General features: G+C 38.6%; 1 protein-coding gene across 2 annotated transcripts in view; it reads left to right on the forward strand.

Moving 5' to 3' along the window:
- MLLT3 (MLLT3 super elongation complex subunit) overlaps nt 1–23,940 on the forward strand; it is a 274,703-nt gene that overhangs the window by 135,632 nt on the left and 115,131 nt on the right. For both annotated transcript variants that reach the window (XM_039244430.1, XM_039244431.1), the window contains one exon: nt 16,706–16,788. In XM_039244430.1, the coding sequence (XP_039100361.1) occupies nt 16,706–16,788 (83 nt within the window). The remainder of the gene's footprint in view (nt 1–16,705; nt 16,789–23,940) is intronic.

Genomic DNA, 23,940 nt, shown 5'->3' on the forward strand with positions numbered 1-23,940 from the left:
CCACGTCCATGTTTTCCTGGCAGGGACTGCTTGAGCAGTAAACAGACATACCTTTTGTGTTATTATCACATTAAGTAAGAGTCCTAAGCTTACTCATGGGGCGCCTGGGCGGTTCAGTCAGTTGAGCGTACAGCTTCGGCTCATGTCATGACCTTGTGGTTCATGTAACCCCACATCGGGCTTGGCTGCTATCAGGCAGAGCCCACTTCAGATCCTCTGTCTGTCCCCCACTCTCTGCTCCTCCCCTGCTCGTGCTTTATTTCCAAGATAAAATAAACATTAAAAAAAAAAAAAAAGAATCCTAAGCTTACTCTTGAGCATTTTGTTGTGTTCTTCTTTTTTTTAAAATACTGTTGGTGAAACTGAATGTTATAACAATCTTTGTATTATTAAAATAGTGTTAGAAAATTTTAGGGGATCATCGTACACAGTCAATCCTTCAGTCCTTTCAAAAATGATCATGTTTTAGAAAATGGTGTCATTTATGGGATGAAGGAAGTAGCTTACCCAGTTGGTGGAGGGGAAAATAACTACGTAACTGAAGCAATGAAAAAACCAATGCACACAAAGCGAGCCATTCTGTTTGGACCAGGGTGAGTGTGTGAGTGAATGTCTGGGGCAGTAGCTCTCACAGTTGGGCATGCATCAGAATTGCCTGAAAGGTTTGGGGTATCAGATCTCTGGGTCCTGCCTACCTACCCCAGAGTTTCTGATTCAAGAGGTCTTGGGGGAGAGACTGAGAATTGGCATGTCTGAGTTTCCCAGCTGATGCTCATTGCCGATCCAGCAACCACTGCTCTAGTGTAATTAAACTAATGGGGCCTAATTGGTTTACTTAGTCTTTTTTTATAGCCTATGAGCATTTTTTTTCCTTTTAACAGAAAACAGACATGTGCTTTTTATATGGTTAGTTTAAAGCCATAGATGTTTGCTCTGTCCAGAATATTCAACAACTGCTAATGGATGGGGCACTTGTGTCCATTTAATGTCACTATCCCCCTACCTGGGGGTAGGTGGGGAGGGGGGCTTAAGTTGAAATTTTTAATTGAGATCTAAAATACTTAACTACAGTTTTTTTGTTTTTTTTTGAGGATGAGTCCGTATTTTTGTCATGCTTGCATTTTTAGTCCTAGTGTGTAGAGTGCAATGCTCATGGAAGGAGTAAATGAATGGCTTAACAACACACTTATTGGAAATAATTAGGTAGTGATGCTGGGAATCACAGATTAACCTTCCCCAGAAAAAACCCTTAGTGACTTGAAAAATTTGCTTGTTAGTTTATCAATACAGTTTTTTTTTTTACCTCGATAAATTCAAGGCAAATGAAAAGCCTAATAGAGTTAAATAATATTGGGGTTTTTAATATCAAAACAAATCTCTAGAAGCATATGTTTTGGTAGCCATAATACATTATCTAAACGAAGCTGGGATTAAAGCTATAGAGTGAGGACAGAGATGTTAAACTAATATGTGAAGTCTGAGCAAACCATATTTGTCAAAGAATTAAGAAACTTCACAAATTTAGATGATTAATTTTATTTTAATAGTTTAGCAGAATCGTGTTATCAATCTTTTTTCTCGATGTCTTCATTTTCCTTGTGCTATTGGTGATGGTGCATAATAGGCACACCCTGCAAGATTCTATACCCAGAAAATGGTGGGAGGTGTTCTTAAGGGCAGGGACTATGTTTTTAATATGTCTAACACCTACCTCTTGGTTAGTCAGAAATCTTGGCTAACTGGCATCTTTTCTTTGACTCCTTTTAGTGGAAGTATGCATAGCTGTTGGCAAAATAGTCATGAGTTAAGACTAATGTTTGGTAGGAATTTAGCTTTTATAAAATGATTTTCTCATAACATACCTAAAATACTACACTGGATATGCACAGTGATGCTTTTTGTTATTTTAGGGATAGAAGAATCTGGGGTAGAAAGACATTATATAACATGCCTAAAGTTAGGTACTCCAGCTAGGAAATGTCAGAGCCAGGCAGAGAACACAGATTTGCTAGCTCTAAATCTGTTTTTTCCTACAAAATTCAACTATTAATGTATTGTGGGTTGGTTTTTTTCCCCCCAGAGGAAAAGGTGTATAGTATGCACAGGGGAAACCTTGATCTCAGTTCTCCTTGACTTAAATATTTCAAATTCTAGAAACCTTGCTCTTCTCTGAATTTCTCTTAACTTCATTCAACATCATTTTTTTAAATTATAGTAAGAGTTTTTGTGGGTTTTTTTTTTTTTTTTTTTTGTGGAAAAAGAAGAAGACACAAATAAACACAAGGAGGAAAATAGCTTTTCATCCAAGCATCCAGCAGAGAGTGCTGGGCATAGAACCATTAATAAATATCTATTGATTGAATGCCAGGAATTAGCTCCCTGACCTCTGGGTAAATTGCTTAAGTTGTCATATTCCATCTGTAAAAAAAAGGGGTGGCTGGCAGGGTTCTTGGGCTACTTATTTCCTTATATTATGGATTTATGTGACATCAGTGATCTTTCAGGGACTTGGTGAAAGGTGTTAAATAAATCATACCTTTATTATTATCTCTGAGGAAGAAATTATTTGAAATATGCTGTCTTTAAATATCTTACTGCTCTTTGTCAAAAGTAGGAAAGAAACGGATTTATGTGCAGTGTATGACACGTGTTTATTTGGAGGGTTGGGAGTATGCGTGAGGGCAGTTGCCTTTATTTATAAATAAATCATCATTATAAAATATTAAAAACTTCTTCCTGTGATATTTCAAGTTCTATTGTTTCTCCCCTCCCTGACCGCAGCTTATGGTCAGGTGGACTTAGAGTTTATCTCTTAATATTTCTTCACAAAAATAGAACAACAAGGAAAAGGAATTAATAGAGTAGAAAAAAACTGGATTCCTTGGTAGTCTGTCTGGTTGATTGTATTTACTGCAGGGGCGTGATGCAGGCATATGTGTATTAATTCACATGATTTACTTAGTTCATTTAGTGCTGTCCTAGTTAGGCGTCGTCATTCAAAAAATTTGACCATTTGGAAGAGAAACTAAATTAGTGAGCTTTCAACATCTGATATGACAGCACATGAGGAGAACGACTTTTAGGAAACACAGATGTACCTGTTGTCCCATGATAGATTTAAATAAACTAGGCTTTTCTGCAGATGGGATTACAGTGCTTCCAAAATATTTACAAGCATGATAAGCAACTTTTCTTCTTCCTATTGTTTTAGCACTATTTTACATTTCCCTAATCTTCTTAGAGCGGAGTTGATGTTTCCATTCTGTAGGTGGTAGATTTACATGGAGAAAAATACATTCATCCATTTAATTAAATCCCTAGTTAGAATGGGTTAGGACTGGTGGTGGGATGTTCAAGCCAGTAAACAAGCACTCTGGAAACAAATTGCTGGTTTACTCTTTGTAAACTTCATCTTCTTGTTATATATAAATGAATTAAGCTATAACAGAAGTCTACAAAGAAATTAACGGGACAATCTCTTAGCAAAATTCACATCTCTATTAATATTTGATATTTAACAAACCTAGGATTAATTTTAAAAGTGTGATATTAATGATTTTAATGTGTAATTTTGCATACAAGAGTCAGTAGTTTCATAATCAGAGTGGTTCCCTGTGAAGGTTGTTTTGGGACTTAGCTCACCTTCGTTCAGTTTTATAATTTATCTTTTGGAACTGACTCAGTGAAAGTTACCATGATCACACTGTAAGAGGAGGAATTTTTCTTCTGATTTACACGGAACGACTGAACATTAGCTGGCGTTTCAAGTGAGGGTCTTAATTATTCTCTTGTTTGACCTTTGCCTGTAACATTTGGTTTGAGTTGTGTTCTTCTCTTTGACTTTAAGATTCAACCACTGGCAGGAGCCTTATTTAATCTTTCTATTGAGCTGTTTCATCTCCTTGAATAGGGCATAAACCTATTCATCAACCTATCTTTCATATGGGCATGCTGTTCTGGAATACTATTAAGATTGAGTGCATTGTGGCAGGGTGCATTCCATTTAAAAAGCAATGTAATATGTTTCAGTGTGATTAAGAACAAGAGTGTTACAAGTGCAGTATATGGTAAAATCATAACACTCAAGGGCTTTTTACATAATGTGCTATTCCTAACGTGCAAACAATTGATTTAATTTTTTACTTTAGCTTTTTAAGAGCATGGTGTTTCTCATAAATGCTGCCACTATATTCTGATGTTTCATTCCTTAATACTTGAGTTGATACGCTGCTATAACCACATTATATCGAGTTCTTGAGAAATCAAATTTCTAGTTTGATTTATACATGTAAAACCGGGTCTTAGTGGATTCAATCTGACTTCATAATTGCGATGGAAACAAGAAGATGGAAATCTAATTTATAGAATTATTATTTTTTTGGTATGAGGCAGCCTATTAAGGAAATTAAATATCACTTATCTATTGGTCTAATAAAAATAAAATTCTTCTTTAATTAAGGAAAAACTCTTACCGAGAAACAATTGTTAAGAGTCTGTGTCATTCCGAATCTTTGTTTTTACTGTTCTTTTGTTTGTTTTGTCCTAATTTCCTGGTTGTGTTATAGCAGATGAGGTGTTTAACCCATAGATGTTTTGTGAGTAAACAGTGATACTAAAAAGGACAGTGGATTTGCTTTCCAGTTCAGATAGAAGTGGTACATATGACTTGTCATTGGAATAATAGAAGATCAGACGTAGAAGCCACGTCTGATGTGTAATCAATCGTTCCTTACGTGACCGAGGAGGTCTGAAGTGAGCAGTTACAGGGACCCTCCAAAGGTCCTATGTCCAGTTTGTGGTAATAATAGAACCAGAACCATATCTCCTGATTCCTTACTACTTTTTCTTTTGCAATAACCACAAGACTAAAATTCAGATTACATTTGTATTTTCTACTTGTTTGTTTTATTGCAGTATTTCTGTGTTGCTGTTCTGTAATACATAACCTTGGAAGCTTTGTTTACTGCCTTTTCACAGTCTGTGCTAACTAGAGCTTTATGAGTTTAAAAGTGGGCGGACAGTGTGGACCGACTGCTAGTGCTTTTAGTGGTAGATTGAGTTGAAAGAATTCCAAAAAGAATATTTTCTTTTTTTCACTTATCCCTGTCAAGAAAGAATCTGTAAGGCTAAAAATAAAACCAGATCTAAGAATGTTTAATTGAACTTGATTGTAAATATGTATGTTTAAATTTGTGTGTGTGTGTGTGTGTGTGTGTGTGTGTGTGTGTGTGTTGGGGGGGATGGATTTTTGTGAAAGTCCAAAATAAGTTCTGTAATGCTTATAGTTTATATTCGATTGCCATTAGATAACTGGATGATTTATAGTTGCCAGAACATGTCTAAAGCTTTATAGGGATTATCTCATTTTGCCTTTAGCATGGATGATATCTTAAAGTTTAAGGGGCTGTGTGATGTAGGTAATAGCATTAGCTCCACGTTTTATAACTGAGAGAACAGAATGTCTAATGTGACTGTCCAAGGTGCAGTCTGAACCAAGGGGCTCTTAAAAGTTCTGGCTCTTGACCACTAAGCCCTGCCTCCATGTTACATGTAATTTTCTCTGCCACAAAATGCTGCCTGTTAAAGTTTTTAACAGGTCCTAGATTTAAAATAGTAAATTATTTTTACTTCTCTGATTCATACAATAAGCTTCAGCAGTATTACTTGAGAATTTTCATGCTTATGTTTGGGGTCCAGTGGCAATTTTAACCTCCTCTTTCTTCATACTTCATCTCTGGTTTCTGCACTTCCCATTCTCCTTGGATTACTTGGTTTAATTTGGAGCAATGGTCAGTGTGCCTTGTGCATTATTTGTATACCTTCACTTCTCTCCTCAAAAGTAAGTGATTCTCTGTTATTCCCAAGTGAGATTAAAGTTGCTAGTCCATTGACTCTCACATTCTTTGCCAATATTCAGTTTTTTTCTTTGCTCTTAGAAAATGTGTTTATTTGGTAAATCAAGATGGAAAGGAACCGGGAGGAAATACCTAATTCAGTTACCCATCCAGTGGAGTGTTTCTCATGCACTCCAGCTTAAACTGATTAAAATCTTCTCCCATAAGCTTTTTCTAGAGTCATTCCTACACATTACAATTTTCTTTTCTTCCTCTTCCGAGGCACTATCATACTTGCTTTCTTAAAACAAGGATTGGGGCGCCTGCATAGCTCAGTCTGTTAAGTGTCTGACTCTTGATTTCAGCTCAAGTCATGGTCTCATAGTTCATGAGTTCAAGCCCCATGTCAAGGGATTCTCTCTCTGCCCCTCCCCTGCTTGCGGGTGCTCTCTCTCGCTCTCTCTTTCTTATCCTCTCAAAATAAATAAACTTTAAAAAATAAAAAAATATATTTAAAAAATAAGCCATGATTAAACCAGTGACGGACTCTCTCTCCTTCTTCCTGGTTTGTCTCCTAAGCTTTTCAGTTTGTGAGTTCTTATCTGTAATACTGGTTATTAATAGTTTTTGTGTTGGTTGTGATTTCTCTTTCATTTATATTTGTACTGTTTCCTCCTACTAAGTAATTCCTGGATTTCAGAGACCATGAGAGGTACCATGCAATTAGCATTGCATTTGTTAATCAGAAGGTATTTTGTAAAATTTGACCTATAAGGAATAGTAGAAACCGTTTTTCTCCTATTATTATTTCTTTCTATTTAGTCCATAGACATTTAGCCCATATTTAGAACTACAAATCAAGGTGAGAAATCAGTGTAGCTCACTTGTATAATCAGGGTAGGCAGAAAATAGTAGATCACTACTATGTTTGGTAGGAGCAAGCAAAAAAAACTCATACTCTGTTAAAGGAGATTTAAAAAAAAAAATCCCTGTAATTTCCTGAGGGATAAGGGTGCTAGGAGGATCTTTATTATAGTGATTTTTTTTAATGTTTATTTTTGAGAGAGAGAGTGTGCGCACGGGCAGAGATGGGCAGAAAGAGAGGGAGACAGGGAATAATACCAAGCAGGCCTTGCACTGTCAGCACAGAGCCCGATGTGAGGCTGGAAGTTGAGAACTATGAGATCATGACCTGAGCCGAAAGCAAGAGTCAGGCACTCAACCGACTAAGCCACCCAGGTGCCCCTCTGTAAAAGCAGATTTACTTTAATGATACAGGTTAATTTTTATAATGTACTTTTGAACAGTAGTACCAGATTTTATTTTAGCAGTGAGTTGCACTTTTTCCCCCCCTCACATAATCTAAAGGGACCCTAATACTGTATCTAAAACTCAGTATCTGTCCTTAGACTATTTAACTGTTCGTTGTTGGGGGCAAACACCTCATTGCTTTGGTAAAAGCAATATACACTCTAGGGTGGTAGGGTTCCTGGAACCTACGTTTGACAACCCTTGCTTTTTAGAAGGGTAGTGATGGAAGATTTTTCTCTGGTTTATTTGGAAAGATTGGAAGATTGTCAGGCTACACAGGAATGCCTTCCTGTATTCACAGTGTGTAAACAGTTGCTGTCATATAAGTTTTACCCCTATTCTGTCTTCATTTGTAGTATTTAATGGAGTTAAATCAATTAAGATACTTAGAATAGGCTATCTCTGTGCCAAGCGCTTCCCGGAAAAACTAAGTAGAATCCACAAGATACTGAAAAGAAATCTTGCTCTGAAGTCTTCCTCTGAAGCTGGAACAGTTGTGATTCCTTCCCTGGAAGCATTTGTTTTTACTATGGAAGGGGATTAGGCAAAAAATTAATTAACCAAGTATGAATTTAGCAAGTATTGAAAATGGAATTGTGTGCTGTACAAGAAAAGATGGGGGCAACACATTTAAAAGTGGCTTTTACACACCGTGTGCTTAGTAAAAGAAAGAATTTTATTTCAGCCGAAAAGTATGCTTTTAAAACGAAATATATGTGTTTGAGAAGATTGTCACTTATGTGTTACAGTATTTTGAATGGCGTCACTCTTTTGTTCTTCCCTTTTCTCCTGACGCTTGTAATTTTCCCCCCCTATAGTGCTGTTTCCCTCTCCTTGAGTAGACAGCTTTGCATTTGTGATCTTTTTTCTCAAATTGCATTTAAAATCCACTACTTTTAATGGGTGGTGTTCCTTAGTCCAGACAGTTCCTTCTGTACTGTGTTTAAGAACTCTGAGGTTTCAAGGAACAGACTTAAAGAAACATATAGATCATTTAGGATTAGGTTGTACAAATCCCAAGAATGATACCTACCTATAAAACCTTCATAATGAAGAATCCCAGTGAAGATGTAACAAGCAGATGTGTTGTTTTCTTGGCAGTTGGTAGCATTAGGAGACTTTAAGATTCGAGAAATGGGGTTGTGAGATCATAATAGCCAAACCTATGTTGAGTGTTAAATGCCGAATCCAGGATAGAAGAGAAGTCCAAGTAGGCCATGTTCTGGAAGGGGGAAGTGTCTTCCCCTTGGAGAGCAGATGCAGGAAGGAGCTAGAGAGCCCTAGAGGCTAATGTAAGGACAGGCTTTCCTTAAGCTGTGTTCACATCTTCCTCGTAAGCATCATAAATAGCGTTTTTTCCCTGCCTATCCAACACTTGCTCCTTTTCTTCTTTCAGTTCTCAACTTATATGTCACCTCCTCAGAGAGAGAATACTAATCTAAAATAAAGAGGAGGTCTCCATTTCCCTCATGTCAGCCTGCTTGATTTCCACCATAGCGCTAGTTACTCAATACTTTCTCAATATTTTCTTGTATGCGTGTTCTCTCTCTCCTCCTTGCCCAACAACCTGCTTACCATCAGTGGATGTAAGTTTAATACGTGCAGAGGTCAAGTCCATTACTCTGTCTTGTCTCTAGCACAGAATCTATACTCAGAGGACAGTGTCTCTGGCTAGAGTATCATCTGTCTGAGAGCAAGAATTCTGTCCTATCTGGGTAGTCCTATGATTATACAGCTCCTGTTAGAATGGATTAGGCTAATATTAGTGAGAAAAAATGAATTACTGTGAATGAGGAAATAAGATAATTTTGTAAACAAAGATGTTAAGTTTCTTTTTTCCCCTTTAAATAAAAAGCAGCACCAGGCTTAGTGACAGCTGGGCCAAGTATAAAACAGGGGGTAAAACACGGTAAGGCTTTGACGCCAGAGGCTGTCCCAGTGTTGTTTACTTCTGTTACATGCAGAAGTCACGAGGCGATTATTTTAGGAAATGTGATTCTTGAATAGCTCTTTATATATTTGGTTATATAGTAAAAAGCCATAAAGGGGAAATTGTGGCTCCGATGGCCAGCTTTTTGATGTAGTAATACATACTGAAATGGAGATGTTTCTGCTAAATTTTGAGAGATTCTTCCTTACTTTTCTAGAAGATCATTTTCCATGTAGCTAATGTCACTTTTCCAGTTGGATCTTCTGAAGTATGGTATTCTGAAAAATATCTTGCCCAAGGTTTAACTTTAATATTTTGCCCAAGGATTATTTAACTTTCTCATCCTTGAGAAAGAAATCTGAAGATTTTTCCATTCAAATAATTCTCAGTGAAGGAATTAAGTTAGTCCTGGGTTGAACTTTTTCTGAAGACATACTTTTGCTATTTCCTATCAAAGTAGCTCAGAAATACATTTCCCCTAGGCCAGCTTTTGAAGCAGTGTCATATACTGAGTTATCGCGAGGCGACTTGGGGCAAGATGGCAGAAGGGCTATCAATTTTAGTGAAAGCTGAAGCTTGAATATTTATATGTAGTATTTCCTAAGAATTCATAATGTTGTCTAGTTTGGGGCCATTTTTGTATTTTGTTGGCTCATTTGTTATGACATTCCTTAAAGAAATCATTATGAAGGCAGTCTTTTTTTTTTTTTTTTAATGTTTATTTTTGAGAGACAGAGACAGAGCATGAGGGAGCAGCAGCAGCAGCAGCAGCAGTAGTGAGAGAGAGAGAGAGAGAATCTGAAACAAGCACCAGTGTCTGAAACAAGCACCAGTCTCTGAGCCATCAGCACAGAGTCTGATGTGGGATTTGAACTCACAAGCCTGAGATCATGACCTGAGCCGAAGTCAGACACTTAACTGACTGAGCCACCCAGGTGCCCTGAAGGCAATCTTGTTTTAACATCATGGTTCTGTGCTCTCAAGGTGGAATGGATTGTTCCAACCTCCGCTAAATGAGCTTTGCTAACTGTAACCGTTAACTGCTCCAAAAGCTAAAACTATGCATACGTTAAAAATGAAATCCTTCCCTTTTTTACCCTCTGGAGAGAGAGGCTAGGAATATTCTCAGTCTGTAGGTAAAGATTCCAAGTTACTAACAAATGAAGTCATGTTTATGTTTACCATTAAGGTTTTTTCAACATGACCAATTTGGAATCTTGAACTCTTTTTCAAAATCGAGGGCTTTCCTGTAACATTTCAACATTAATGATCCCTTTTTTATATATGTAATCCATTTTTTTTGGTCCCCCTGGGCTGAGTGCGTATAGTATGAGGTTCTCTATACAAGTATAACTTTATCCATATTATCTGTTTTTTCTTCATCATTTTTTGTGTTGCTGCTTATAGTGAGGACTCCATTATGCTGTTTAACTTTCCTCATGCTTTCGCTCATTCATGGCTTGCCATTTAGGCCTTTCTTCTCAGCTGTCAAGCTTGTTCCATCTATGCCTTTGAAGTTCACACTAAAGTTAATGTCCATTGACTCAACTCCATTTTGGAAATGATATGCTGGATTCAGAGATAAGAAGTGTCCGGAGACACGGCTATAGATAGCTTTTGGGAAGCATAGAATTAAATAGGCGTGAGAATGGAGCTTGTAAGGAGTATGTATAGTGAGATTAGCTAATAGGAACAGTGAGAACAGAGGTTGCACCCAGAAGAGGGAAACTACCATTTTTGTTTTGGAGTATTGGCAGAAGGTTCTCCAGAGAAGATGGTATTTGAGTTGGTCCTTGAGAGGTGTTCCACCTCTGTCCAGTGGGCAAGAAAGTGTTCCACATCTGTCCAGTTAGCTAACTGTATCTAGCTTGTTTCATAAAACTTAGTGAAAGTTAATTGGACAGTTGTTCTCTTGCATGGCCACAGTTCTTTTTTTTTTTCTTTTTTAAAGATTTTTATTTATTTCTAGGAGAGAGAGAGGAAGACAGCGTGAGCAGGGGGAGGGTCAGAGAGAGAGGGAGTCACAGACTGAAACAGGCTCCAGGCTCTGAGCTGGCAGTCAGCACAGAGCCTGACGCGGGGCTCGAACCCACTAACCGCGAGATCATGACCTAAGCGAAAGTCGGACGCTTAACCGACTAAGCCACCCAGGCGCCCCTTGCATGGCCACAGTTCTTTATTGCATTTAAAGCAGTTGGGTTTTAAGAATTGAGTTTTTTGAATTATAAACAGCAACAACCACAACAAGGTAAAAACCTCCACAATGGAATTCAAAAATTGCCTGATGTTACCTTTAGTCCCTTTTCAGGGAAATGAGGAAATGACTCAGAAGGGAAAAATATGTTTTGTTGTTTAGAAATACCTGTTTTGAAATGGGCTGAGTAGAAACAATGGCAGAATCTTCTTGTGTGTGTGTGTGTCTGTGTGTGTCTGTCTGTCTGCTTATAGAAACAAAAAACCCAACTGTTGATTTCAAAATGTTCGTTTCAAAATGTCACAAGTGTAACATATCTAGGCATGGCCATGTTCAGTGGCAGTGAAGCGCTCAGACCGCTAGAAGCTGGCCCTGGACTTCTAAATGCTCACGCAGGACATTGGAGGGCAGAGGCGTCTGCCAGGCAGCACCGTGGTTCACTGTTCTTGGGGGCTCGGAAATGGCAAAACTAAAGCAGGAAGGGAAGGAATCCAAAATGCTCAAACTGGAAGGGACATTTGGCACAAAGCATTGGTAATGACCAGTGTGTGTATAGCGTTTGGTGTGTTTCCTTCCTGAAGGGCTCAGCACAGTAAATAAAGCAAAACCAATAATTATCAATGGGCAAGTGAGCCGTGTCCTTAACAAAAAGTATTCAGATGGGCATAAATCATAGTGTATAAGCCAACAGACTGGAGAGGAATCTACCAGCTGTTTTCCTAAGGATTAGGAGAAAAAAACTGTTGTCTAGTGATATTTTTTTTAAAGTTTTAAATAAGGGTTTTAAGGATCTATAAGAACTTCTTTTTCTTTTTCAGTGCTAAAAGATGGGATCTTTTAAATAATTAAACATATTTGTTGTGTATGTACATGAACTTTATAATATAAGCACAAATCTATTCACGTCACAAACATTTATTTCCCTGTACCAAGCACAGGTCTTTTGAAGGGTTTTTCTCCTAAATGGTGCATATTAAAAATCTCAGGTAATGAGTAAGGTTTTGACTTACTCTGGGATAATCAAAGCATGACCTTTCCCCCCCTTCATGTGTTTTCCTTCCTTGGATAGATTTTTTGCTCAACTTAGTTAATGGTCAGGGTATATAGAGTTAGCATCGTAGTACATATGTTTATGGGTAATGTGCCTATTTTTGAGGAGCTATTTTAGGGAAACACCCCTATTGCTCATTATTTACATACATTTTGAAAGCTGTTCCTTTCCTGCATGAGTGTTGTGTGCTGGTAGATGATGGTATATGTGATTACTTGGACAGAGAACATTTTCTTTAGTTCTTTTTTTTTTTTAATTTTTAAATGTTTATTTTTGAGAGAGAGAGAGAGCAAGCGGGGACAGAGAGAGGTGGAGATACAGAATCTGAAGCAGGCTCCAGGCTCTGAGCTGTCAGACCAAAGCCCTATGTGGGGCTTGAACTCATGGACAGTAAGGGACAGTAAGACCATGATTTGAGCTAAAGTTGGACACTTAATCGACTGAGCCACTCAGGCACCCTGGTTCTTTTTTTTTTTTTTTTATGTTTGTTTTTGAGAGAGAGTGAGAGCGAGAGCAGGGGAGGGTTAGAGAGAGAGGGTGAGAGAGGGAGACAGGAAATCCCAAGTAGGCTTTGCTGTCACTGCAGAGCTTGACACGGGGCTAGAACTCATGAACCATGAGATCATGAGCCAAGCCAAAATCAAGAGTCAGCCAGTCAGCCAACTAAACCAGCCAGGTGCCCCTGAACAGAGAATGGTTTGAAAATGCCTCCTAATTAGAGCTTTGGAATACATGAACAGTAGAGTGTGGAAGGAGATTGGAGACATGCCATTCATGGCTATATAATGTTAGTTTCTAAATGTCACTGAAAGTCCTCTGGCTCGATTTGTTAACTTAGTCTCTTGAAATTTGGTACTATCAGAATGAGAACCAGCTCCATGGTGGGCACTCAGCTTTCAGAAGAAGACTCGTCTGTGGCAACATGGAACATTCAACAAATATTTGCTGAACACAACTTTACTTGGTTCATTGTTAGTACCCAAAGTTACAGATATGAGTAATAATGGGGTTGCTGACCTCAAGGGGCTCAGTCCCATGGAGGAGTCTGAGAGGTGAGTGAATGTTATCTGCCAGTCTGTAAATACACCAACCTGATTTGTGCAGCAAGAGAAGCTCAGAAGAGGAACAAGGGAGATGTTCTGAAAGAGCTAACACCTGGGCTGGATTTTGACAGGAATAAGGGCTTCCAGTGATTTCTGCTGACTTAATTTGCATATTGAAAGAATGGATGTGAATCCCCCATTTTACTGTCACCTAAAAAAAATTGATGGCTTTCTGAAGCTGACTATCCCTTTAATAACTTCTGAAAGTTGGTCTATTATTACATAGATCTTAAGATTATCTGATTCTCAAACAATTGAGATGAAGAGTGAGTTGAAGGGGTTAGGACACTTCGATCTTAAGAAGGTGACATAGTGGCCAGTGATTGTGGAACAAGTGTACTTACTCCCCCGCCCCCCCAACCCTCCAATATTTATTTTTGAGAGAGAGAGAGAGACAGAGACAGAGATAGACACCAACACCGCAAGTGACAGAGAGAGAGGGAAAGGGAGACACAGGATCCAAAGTAGGCTCCAGGCTCCAAGCTGTCAGCACCGAGCCTGACATGGGGCTGGAACTCACGCCAAAGTCAGGCACTAAACCAGTTGAGCTACCTGGGCTCCCCAGAACAGGGATTCTTAATGAAGAAGTGTTGCTGAATGAAACCAGGACTCAAAGGTGGTCCTATTAGTTTCACAATAATTACTTTATGTCTCATGGACTATCCCCACTGGCTAAAATGTTTCTTAGTTTCAACTCCTGTTTCTTTTTAAGAACTAGGTTAGAAACCCATGTTAATGATTTAGGTTATACGATACTTGAATAAATAAATTAACGGACTACTTCCCCTGGTTTGACTTTCTTCAGATTAGAACACTGAGTTTGTATTTGTCCTGCTACTGGTTTTCTAGCATGTTGAGTGTGTATAAAAAGTTTCTATGGTTTGCTTCTAATGAAGAAAGCAGGGTGCTCTATACACATTGTTCATCATTATTTATGAAAATATTGCATTTAAAAATAATTGAGGTATGCGTTGTTAAATAGTTTCTTGTAAACCAGACTTTTACAGAATATTAATACATAACATCATTTCCTTTAGAGGGTGGGAAAAAATCTAAAACTTTCAATGAGAAGATGTGCTCACTAACAGCTGTTTCCTATAATAGAAGCAATTTGCATGCAGAATAGAGAAAATGAATTATACAAAAGGGTGTATAGAGGAGCAGCTATAACTTCTCAGCCCACAGAATAAACTTCCTTCAAATGACCTTGGCATGATTAATCCCAAACAACCTGGACACTGAAGAGTGCTGTTCTGAAAAGACTGCTTTGCAGTCTGGAAATATCATGGGTGTAATATGAGTCTTCTGTTTGGGGCGGGGGGCGTGGTCAGTGCTTTTGGTGGCATACCCTCTCCCAAGGGCTCAGGGTATTTGAATATTCATGACAGGTTGGCAGGTGGTTAGTTGACGCAGGACTGAAGCTACTCTGAGTTGTTTGGCGTTTTCATTTTTTTTTTAATCAGAGAAACTTGTAAAGTCAGGTGAAAGTCCTCATTCCTGATTTACTTCTGATGCCAGTTTTGGGGAAATGTTCCTGAGGTGGGCTCAAGGAGACTTCCAAGTTTATAATCCTATCTTCAGTATACCTCTTCATAACCATATTTGCACTTGGGGAGGGTCTAAGCAACTTTCATGTACATCATCATCATTGCCTATAAGAAAAATGCCTAATGCTTACATTCCTACACATATAGTCTTGCATCTTGACGGCCATGCTTACAGATGGGTAGATGGTGTTCTCTCTTTTAAAAGGAAAGGAAATGGAAACTAGAGAATTCTTAGTCCAGGGGCCATGGACTTGAGTCTTCTAATTGAAATCCAGGGATCTCTCCTTGGTGCTTTCTTTCTGTTTTCATCTGAAAAGTTTACATGACAGTTGGATATTTCATGGAGTAGATTTCCTGCCTCACTTCAGTAACTTTTTGAGAACTTATGTGTGCCAGGATCTGTGCTGTGTCTTTTATGTACATCATCCTGTTTAATCCTCACAGTGTTTGGAAGAAAACCCGAGGTCCAGAGAATTGGAGTAACTTTCTAGAGTTAGGCTGGTTAGTCTGAGATGGAGCCTGGATTGACACCCAGGTGTGCCTAAGCCCTTGACGCTTGGTGCTCACTGTGTTCCTGGGGTAAATGTTTCTGTCCTTGAGGATTGGAAGGAAATTACACATGACGTTCCTGAATGCGTGGTGATAAGGAACTCTGTTAAGCGTCACACCTGTGCTTCTGGCAATTACTGCTTTGGGAGGGTAAAAGGAGGAGAGAGGGTAATGCTTTGTGGTCTGGAAAGGCCGCAAAATTGGTGATGAAATTCAGATTTGAACTAAGAGAGGACATTAATAGTGATATCAAGGTATGAGGGAAGGGACGGGAGGACAGAGCATAGCTGGGAAATGTTGGGCATATTTGGGGGGAATTGATGCACTTCACTGAAGCACAGGGAGATTGATGGGTGACAAAAGAGGAAGACTGGAAAGGTAGGCTGGGCCTCGCTGCAAAGGACTTGAACTACCACACAGAGGACTATGTCACCTTGACGTTCAGCATGCCCATGATTTCTTTGTAATACTACCAAATATAGTCTTAATTAGAATAATTTCAGTTGGCTTGTGACTGAGTTTGATGTACATAATTGATATCCTAGTGGTATGAAATCTTCGTATTTAGCTTCTTTAGGGTTTGTCTCATTTCCCAAGAGCTTGCCTAAATAGTCTTGCCTAGGTCTTTTTTGGGGGTAAATCAAGGAGAGTGACATGATGGGCACTAATAACATTGGGAGATTTTGGATTCGAAATTTTCTGAGGAGGGAGGGTATCTTGCCACGTTGTGGCATGGAAATCAGGATGTCTCCAAGAAGTGAGGCGTGTAAGGGTGGAGGGATTTACACGAAAGACATGATGTAGATAGTGCATTTGTCAGGGAACTTTCAAGCTTTGGATCATAGGAGCTCTCCCCAGTTTCCCTAAAGCTTTAGGACAGAGTGGGAACAACTGAAGTCAAGTTATTGATGATCATGGTTGACTGTGGTAAAATGTCCCACATCAAGATATGAACAAATAGCTTACATATTTGCTTTACCTAGGAAAATGATTATAGATTCTGGAGAAGTATAGATCAGAAAGGCAGATGGGGACTTGGGAAAGGGCTGTGAAAATGGAGCATGATCTAGATAGGAGAATGGGGTTTTCTTTCTTTCTTTTTCTTTATTTTTTCAGAAGAAAGAAGAATGTATTTTTGCCTTTTATTCTCCTCTCACCTATTTTTTTTTTCTTTTTAATGTTGCAGTGTGCAAAGATCCACCTTACAAAGTAGAAGAATCTGGGTATGCTGGTTTCATTTTGCCAATTGAGGTTTATTTTAAAAACAAGGTATGTAATCTTCACCCATTAATCTTTCAGTAGAAGATCCTCCATTAGCCAAACAATGTTTAAAATAATTTTGATTCCTAAATACTTCTATCACTAGATGATTTTAAAATAAAAGTTAAATTTGTCTTCTAGGAATTTTGGCTATTGTTCCCCTTAATTATAGAGGAAGTGGCTAAAAAAGATAATTTCAGTTCTCTGAAGGAAGATTATATGAAATTCATTAAACTTCCTTTTTAAGAGAAGAATGATTACCATTTGAAAAAGGTTAATGTATGTTTGTAAAGTAGAAACGAAATTTTTTCAGTGAAATGCTCTTTTTCTCATTTGCGTATTTCTAGAATTTTAGGCACTTGCAAAGAAATAATCTCTCGTTGTGTCCTCAACTGCCATGTGTACTTGGCATATGTATACAATACATATATCAACTTGATGTATTATGGATTCTACTGGATTTGAAGTATATATGTAGCAATACACACAGACTATATAAGATTGGATAAATTGTACAACCTCTGTAGGCTTCACTTTCCTTACTTATAAAATGGGGTAGGATAAGAGTATCTATCTCATAAGGATTAGATACAGTATGTCTGTGTACAATATTTAGAATACTGCTTCATGTATACATAAGCACTTAGTAAATGCTAATGATTACTTTTCTCAGTAATCCCACTGAAATGTTCACATGTTTTTTAATCAAAATCAGAATTTGTTAAGATGCGTTTATATCTGCTCATGTGATCTGGCTTGACGTTAATGTATTGATTGTTCTTTGTCTCATTTCTTGTTGGGTTTCCTTTAAAAAGCTTTTAGCTTTCATTTGTTTTATTTAGAAAATTGAGACATAATTTATACACCATAAAATTAATTTTTAAAAAGTGAAAACTCCTTGGGTTTTAGCAGATTGTGCAGTCATCACCACTGTCAAATTCTATGACTTTCTTATTATTTTCATCACCCCATACAGAAATTCTGTACCTATTGGCAGTCACTCCTCATTCTTCCCTCCCTCAGCCCCTGGCCATGATTAATCTACTTCCTTTTTCTGTGTAATTTCCTATTCTGGCAATTTCATATTAATGGAATAGTGCAATAGGTGACCTTTTGTGTCTGGCTTCTTTCACTTAGTATATTTTCAAGGTTTATCCATGTTATAGGATGTATCAATAATTATTATTCTCTAATAACTGAATAATATCCAAATATATAAACATACCACATTTTGTTTATAAATTTGTAATTTGATGGACATTTGACTTACTCCCACCTTTGGCTACTGTGAATAATGCTGCTGTGAATATTCATATATAGATATTTGTGTGGACATACGTTTTCAAATCTCCTGGTATATATCTAGATGGAGTAGGTGGGTCATATAGTATCTGTCTGTTTCATTTTTTTGAAGAAGTGCCAACTGTTTTCCAAAATGATGACACTGTTACATATTCCCACCAGCAATGGTGGGAGGGTTTCAGTTTCTCTGCATCCTGGAAAATGCCTGTCATTTTCCATTTTTTTTTTTTTGAAGTTTTATTTATTTCTAGGAGAGAGAGAGAGAGAGAGAGAGACAGCATGAGCAGGGGAGCGTCAGAGAGAGAGGGAGTCACAGACTGAAACAGGCTCCAGGCTCTGAGCTGGCAGTCAGCACAGAGACCGATGCGGGGCTCGAACCCACGAACTGCGAGATCATGACCTAAGCGAAAGTCGGACTCTTAACCGACTAAACCACCCAGGCGCCCCTGTCATTTTCCATTTTAAAAATTATAGTAAACAAGGGCACCTGGGTGGCTCAGTCAGTTAAGCATCAGACTTCAGCTTAGGTCATGATCTCACGGTTTGTGGGTTCAAGCCCCGCGTCAGGCTCTGTGCAGAGAGCTAGCTCAGAGCCTGGAGCCTGCTTCAGATTCTGTATCTCCCTCTGACCCTCCCCTGATCACGTGTCTCTCTGTCTCTCAGAAATAAATAAAACATTAAAAAGAATTATAGTTATCATGGTGCATGTGAAGTGGATTTGATGTGCATTTGCCTGATGAGTTGTGATTTGTGAACATTTTTTTTTCATGTGCTTATTGTCCATTTGTTTATTTTCTTTGGAGAAATTGCCCATTTAGGGGCACCTGGGTGGCTCAGTCGGTTGAGCGTCCGACTTCGGCTCAGGTTATGATCACATGGTTTGTGGGTTTGAGCCCCCTATTGGGCTCTGTGCTGACAGCTCAGAGCCTGGAGCCTGCTTCAGATTCTGTGTCTCCCTCCCTCTTTGACCCTTCCCTGTGCACGCTGTCTCTCTCTCTCAGAAATAAATAAAAAACATTAAAAAAAAATTTTTTTTAATCTTTTGCCCATTTAAAATGTTTAAATTTAAAATTTTTATTTATTTTTTGAGAGAGAGAGAGAAAGTATGAGCCAGCATTGAGGAGGGGCAAAGGGAGAGAGGGAAGGAGAGAGAGAGAGTGAGAGAGAGAGAGAATGAAAATCTTTTTTTATTTTTTTATTTTATTTTTATTTTTATTTTTTTTTTAATTTTATTTCTAGGAGAGAGAGAGAGACAGCATGAGCAGGGGACAGTCAGAGAGAGAGGGAGATACAGACTCTGAAATAGGCTCCAGGCTCTGAGCTGGCAGTCAGCACAGAGCCCGACGCGGGGCTCCAACCCACGAACCGCGAGATCATGATCTAAGCGAAAGCCGGACGCTTAACCGACTAAGCCACCCAGGCGCCCCTGAAAATCTTTTTTTAAAAAAAATTTGTAATGTTTATTTTTGAGAGAGAGTGCAAGCGAGGGAGGGGCAGAGAGAGAGGGAGAGAGAGAATCCCAAGCAGGCTCCACACTGTCAGTGCAGAGCCTGATGCAGGACTTGAGCTCATGAACCATGAGAGCATGACCTGAGCTGAAATTAAGAGTTGGTCACTCAACCAACTGAGCCACCCAGGTGCCCCTAAGTGGTTGTTTTTATGGGAAGGTTCCAGAGCCTATCTCTTCACCCATCCCCATTTTCAGAACTCTAGAAATTTAGTTAATAAAGATCATGCAGTGCTTTTCTTCCCTCTTGTCACACTGTTCACATCCGGGGTTTTATTTCATCTAGGCATTGGGCTGTCCATAGGAAGAATCTAGGCTTTAAAGCCAGAAAGGGTGTTGTTCCAAAGAAACGAGAGGATAGACACTTATGGTCTCCTGGGAGGATCATACTGGTTACAGCATTCTATTCCCATCACCTTAAGTCAATTTAACATTGCATGGACTTCGATTTGGAAACAATGCTGTAGCAAAGTATCTTCATCTCTCCTTTTTTGTTTTTACCTTTTCGGGTCATTTTTACAGGCTGTCAATTCAACAAAAAATACATTTTCTGCATGGTCCAATTTCCTTATTTGCAGAAATAACTGGAATCTCCCTACACACCAGATTTTAAAAGAGGACAAAAGAAAGATGAAGAGGCAGCATGTATTGTATGCGTGTGAGCGTGAGCATATATGTGTGCACACACACACAAGTTCAGTCTCCTCGGCACTTTGGGTAGTCACTCTTATTATGGCTGAGAGACATCTTGTTTACTTGTTTTGTGAAGAATATTAGTTTATTAAACAGTGAGGGAAGAAAGAGGCACATGAGATGGAAAGCAGTAATTCCTGTGGAGCCATTATGAAGGAGACACTTGGCCTAAATGCTGTGAAGCAGATTTTCTGTTTAGCATCCATATAGCTTATTTCTATTGTCTAGTTTGAGATTTTCATTAAGATTTTTTATTTTATGGTGATTGCTATTTTTATATTATTTTTTAAAAAATTTTTTTAATGTTTAATTTTGAGAGAGAGACAGAGCGTGAGCAGGCGAGGGGCAGAGAGAGAGGGAGACACAGAATCTGAAGCAGACTCCAGGCTCTGAGCTGTCAGCACAGAGCCCGACATGGGGCCTGAACCACATGAGATCATGACCTGAGCCAAAGTCGGATACTTAACCGACTCAGTCACCCAGGTGCCCCACTGATTGCTGTTTTTATAGGTGCACAATGAGGCATACAGATTTCAGTGTTGGTAATATGAAAAAGTGAGATGCACCTAATTGGTCCTATTTAGAGATGTGTATCAATAAACTGTGGGTTAATAATACGTGAACTGCTATGGGCCCCTGGGTGGCACAGTCAGTTAAGCGTCCGACTTGGGCTCAGGTCATGATATCGCAGTTTGTGAGTTTGAGGCCTGCATCGGGCTCTCTGCCGTCAGTGCAGAGACCGCTTCACATCCTCTATCTCCTTCTCTCTCTGCCCCTCCCCTGTCTCTCTCTGTCTCTCAAAAATAAACAAACATTAAAAAAATGATGGAATGCTATAAACCAATATTGTAATGAATGTTCTTTCTTAAGGCTAAGTTGAATAATTTAGCAACATGGATAAGCAAAAACAGAAATGATCACAACTTAAAAGTTACAGATTTATATGTATGTGGTTATGATATCATTTATGTATATTTTTATAAGCCACTGAAACTGAGAATAAATGATGTTCTAGAAATACACATACAGAGTATAAGAGTGTGAATTGAAATGACAGCACAAGAACTAAATAGCATTGGTTATAGGGGAAGAGGGATAGAACAGCTTATATTTATAAAATTTTATTTCTTTGAAGAAAAAGGTAAACACAGTAACGTGTTAACATCTGTTTAGTCTCAGTGGAAGGTTCATGGGTGTAGTATTTAAATTCTTTTCTGTATGCTATTAAGTTTTTAATTAAAAAAGAAATTATTGCTTTGACATCCCTTGTCATTGATCTTGCTGTTTTTTACAAGCCAAAGTTTTGCCGTATTCTCTGAGCTGGATGTATTTCTCATTCCTCTTCTTCTGAAATGATGTGTGCGTAAAAATTTCGTAGGCCTGGGCTATTGCTCCAGAAGATACATTTTATCTCTTTTGAGTTTTTATAATTTTATTCATCACTGGAGTTTATTCAACTTTGTCTTAAGAATGAACATTCATTACAGTAATGGTTTATGAAAAGTATCTGTCAGAGTTTTCAGAGGACGTGAAAGCAAGCTGCAAAGAGGCTTCCAAGTGACTTGGGAGACTCCTGTTGCAGATTGAGGATGAGACCATCCTGTCCTCGGTTCCGTCTTCATCATTTGCTTTCCCTGCTTCCAATAAGCCTCTCTTCAATTCTGCTCTACATTTAGTTGTGAGGTCAGAGTCTTTACCCCAGAATGGGGGTGAAGTGTCTGTCACTGCCTCTTTTGAGTTCGTGCATGTGTATTCAGTCTTATTTTTTATTTGTGTTCAACACAGCAAGCTTATCTATGAGTGTTACAAGTGTTGGAGAAACTTTAAACCAATAGGCACACTGATAAAACATAAATGACTCTAGCATTTTAGGATGAGAGGACCCCCCTTGCCTCTCTCTTTCATTCTGTCCTCAGAGAAGGTACCTGAGGAAATGTCAAGGACAGAGGCAGAACAAGAGGGGCAGTTTGATATTGCCAAACCCAGATTTCCACCTCTCAGAGGAAGTATAGTAGCTTTATGTAAAGAATAAATGCATGCTTTCTTCTTTTTTAAACTGTTTTTTAATGTTTTATTTATTTCTGAGAGAGAGAGAGACAGCATGAACAAGGGAGGGTCAGAGAGAGACACGGAATCTGAAACAGGCTCCAGGCTCTGAGCTAGCTGTCAGCACAGAGCCAGATGCGGGGCTCGAACCCACAAACCATGAGATCATGACCTGAGCTGAAGTTGGATGCTCAACTGACTTAGCCACCAAGGCGCCCCTAAATGCATGCTTTCTTATTTGAAATTTGAGAAGACTCTTTCCTGAGGAGCACAGACATAATAATGAAGTCTGCCCTCTAAAAAAGAGATCAGTTGGCTAGAGCACAAGTTTGTGAGTACTTTCTCCTTACTCAAAAGAAAAAAGAAAAATTTAAAAAAATAAAATTGCACTCAGTATTCACAGGAAGATAAGTCACTTTCTGTGGTCATTACCCTTAGTTTATTGAAAAGTGATTTTTTTTTGGTATGAAAGTATTGTACTATGAAGTGTTATTGTTATTCATTCTTTTTCTGCTGGTAATGATTTATATTCATCAATATATTTTTCTCTTTAAAAAAGTATGCGGAAGTATACTTTTTGAGTCCTTTTAATCATTGTTAACTATTTGGTATAGTCTTTCCTGATTTCCCCCATGAATTTGCATAGATAAAATTTATGTCAAATAGAGATTGGCAGGGCATAATATATCATATGTTAATATTTTCTATGACTTACCTTTAATTCACTTTGCACTATGCCTTTCTAAATCTGCACTTAAAAAAATTTTTTAATGTCTATTTTGTTTTTGAAGGAGAGAGAGGAAGATAGAAACAGCACGAGTGGGGGAGGGGCAGAAAGAGAGGGAGCGCAGAATCTGAAGCAGGCTCCAGGCTCTGAGCTGTCAGCACAGAGCCCGATGCAGGGACTGAACCCACAAGCCATGAGATCATGACTTGAGCCGAAGTTGGATGCTCAACCAGCTGAGCCAGCCAGGCACCCCCAAATCTGTTTTTAAACACCTGAGTGGTATTCTATGATATGACGTACTCACTTGAAGATCATTTCAGGGTTTGTTTGTTTGTTTGTTTTTTTTGCCATTACAAACAGTGCTACTATGAACATTTTATATGTATCTTTGTGCACATATTTGGATATTTCTGTGGGAAGAGAGTCTTAGAAGTAGAATTACTGGGTTAACATGTTGATAGCTCCTGCCGAATTGCTTTCCCAGAAGACTTTACAAATCTACAGTCGCGGTTATGAGGCAGAAAACAGCCCTTCTTATGTTTTTAATTAAATTCTAAGGTTGTGTTGACTGTTTTACAATTGAGAGGAAAGGCAGGTAAGTAAAAAACGGATCATAATTCAATGTGATAATTACATTAATAAAGGAATGCTCTAAGAGGGATATCTAATAGAGATTAGATTGGAAGTATTAGGAAGACTTTACAGTAGATTTCATGCTTATCTGGGTTTTGAATAACGAGTGCATTAATAAGCAAGCATGGAGGGGACAGGTGCTGGGAGGGAAGACTGCATAAGTGTGGGGAGCACTAGATGTGAAAGGCAAAGTGAATGAGGTAATGTCGAGTCCTGGGAACCGCCACAAGTGCTCCAAAATTGTGGAAACACA

The sequence above is a fragment of the Hyaena hyaena genome, unplaced genomic scaffold (genome assembly GCF_003009895.1).
Source record: "Hyaena hyaena isolate Hyena2069 unplaced genomic scaffold, ASM300989v1 scaffold_240, whole genome shotgun sequence".
Classification (NCBI taxonomy): Eukaryota; Metazoa; Chordata; class Mammalia; order Carnivora; family Hyaenidae; genus Hyaena; species Hyaena hyaena.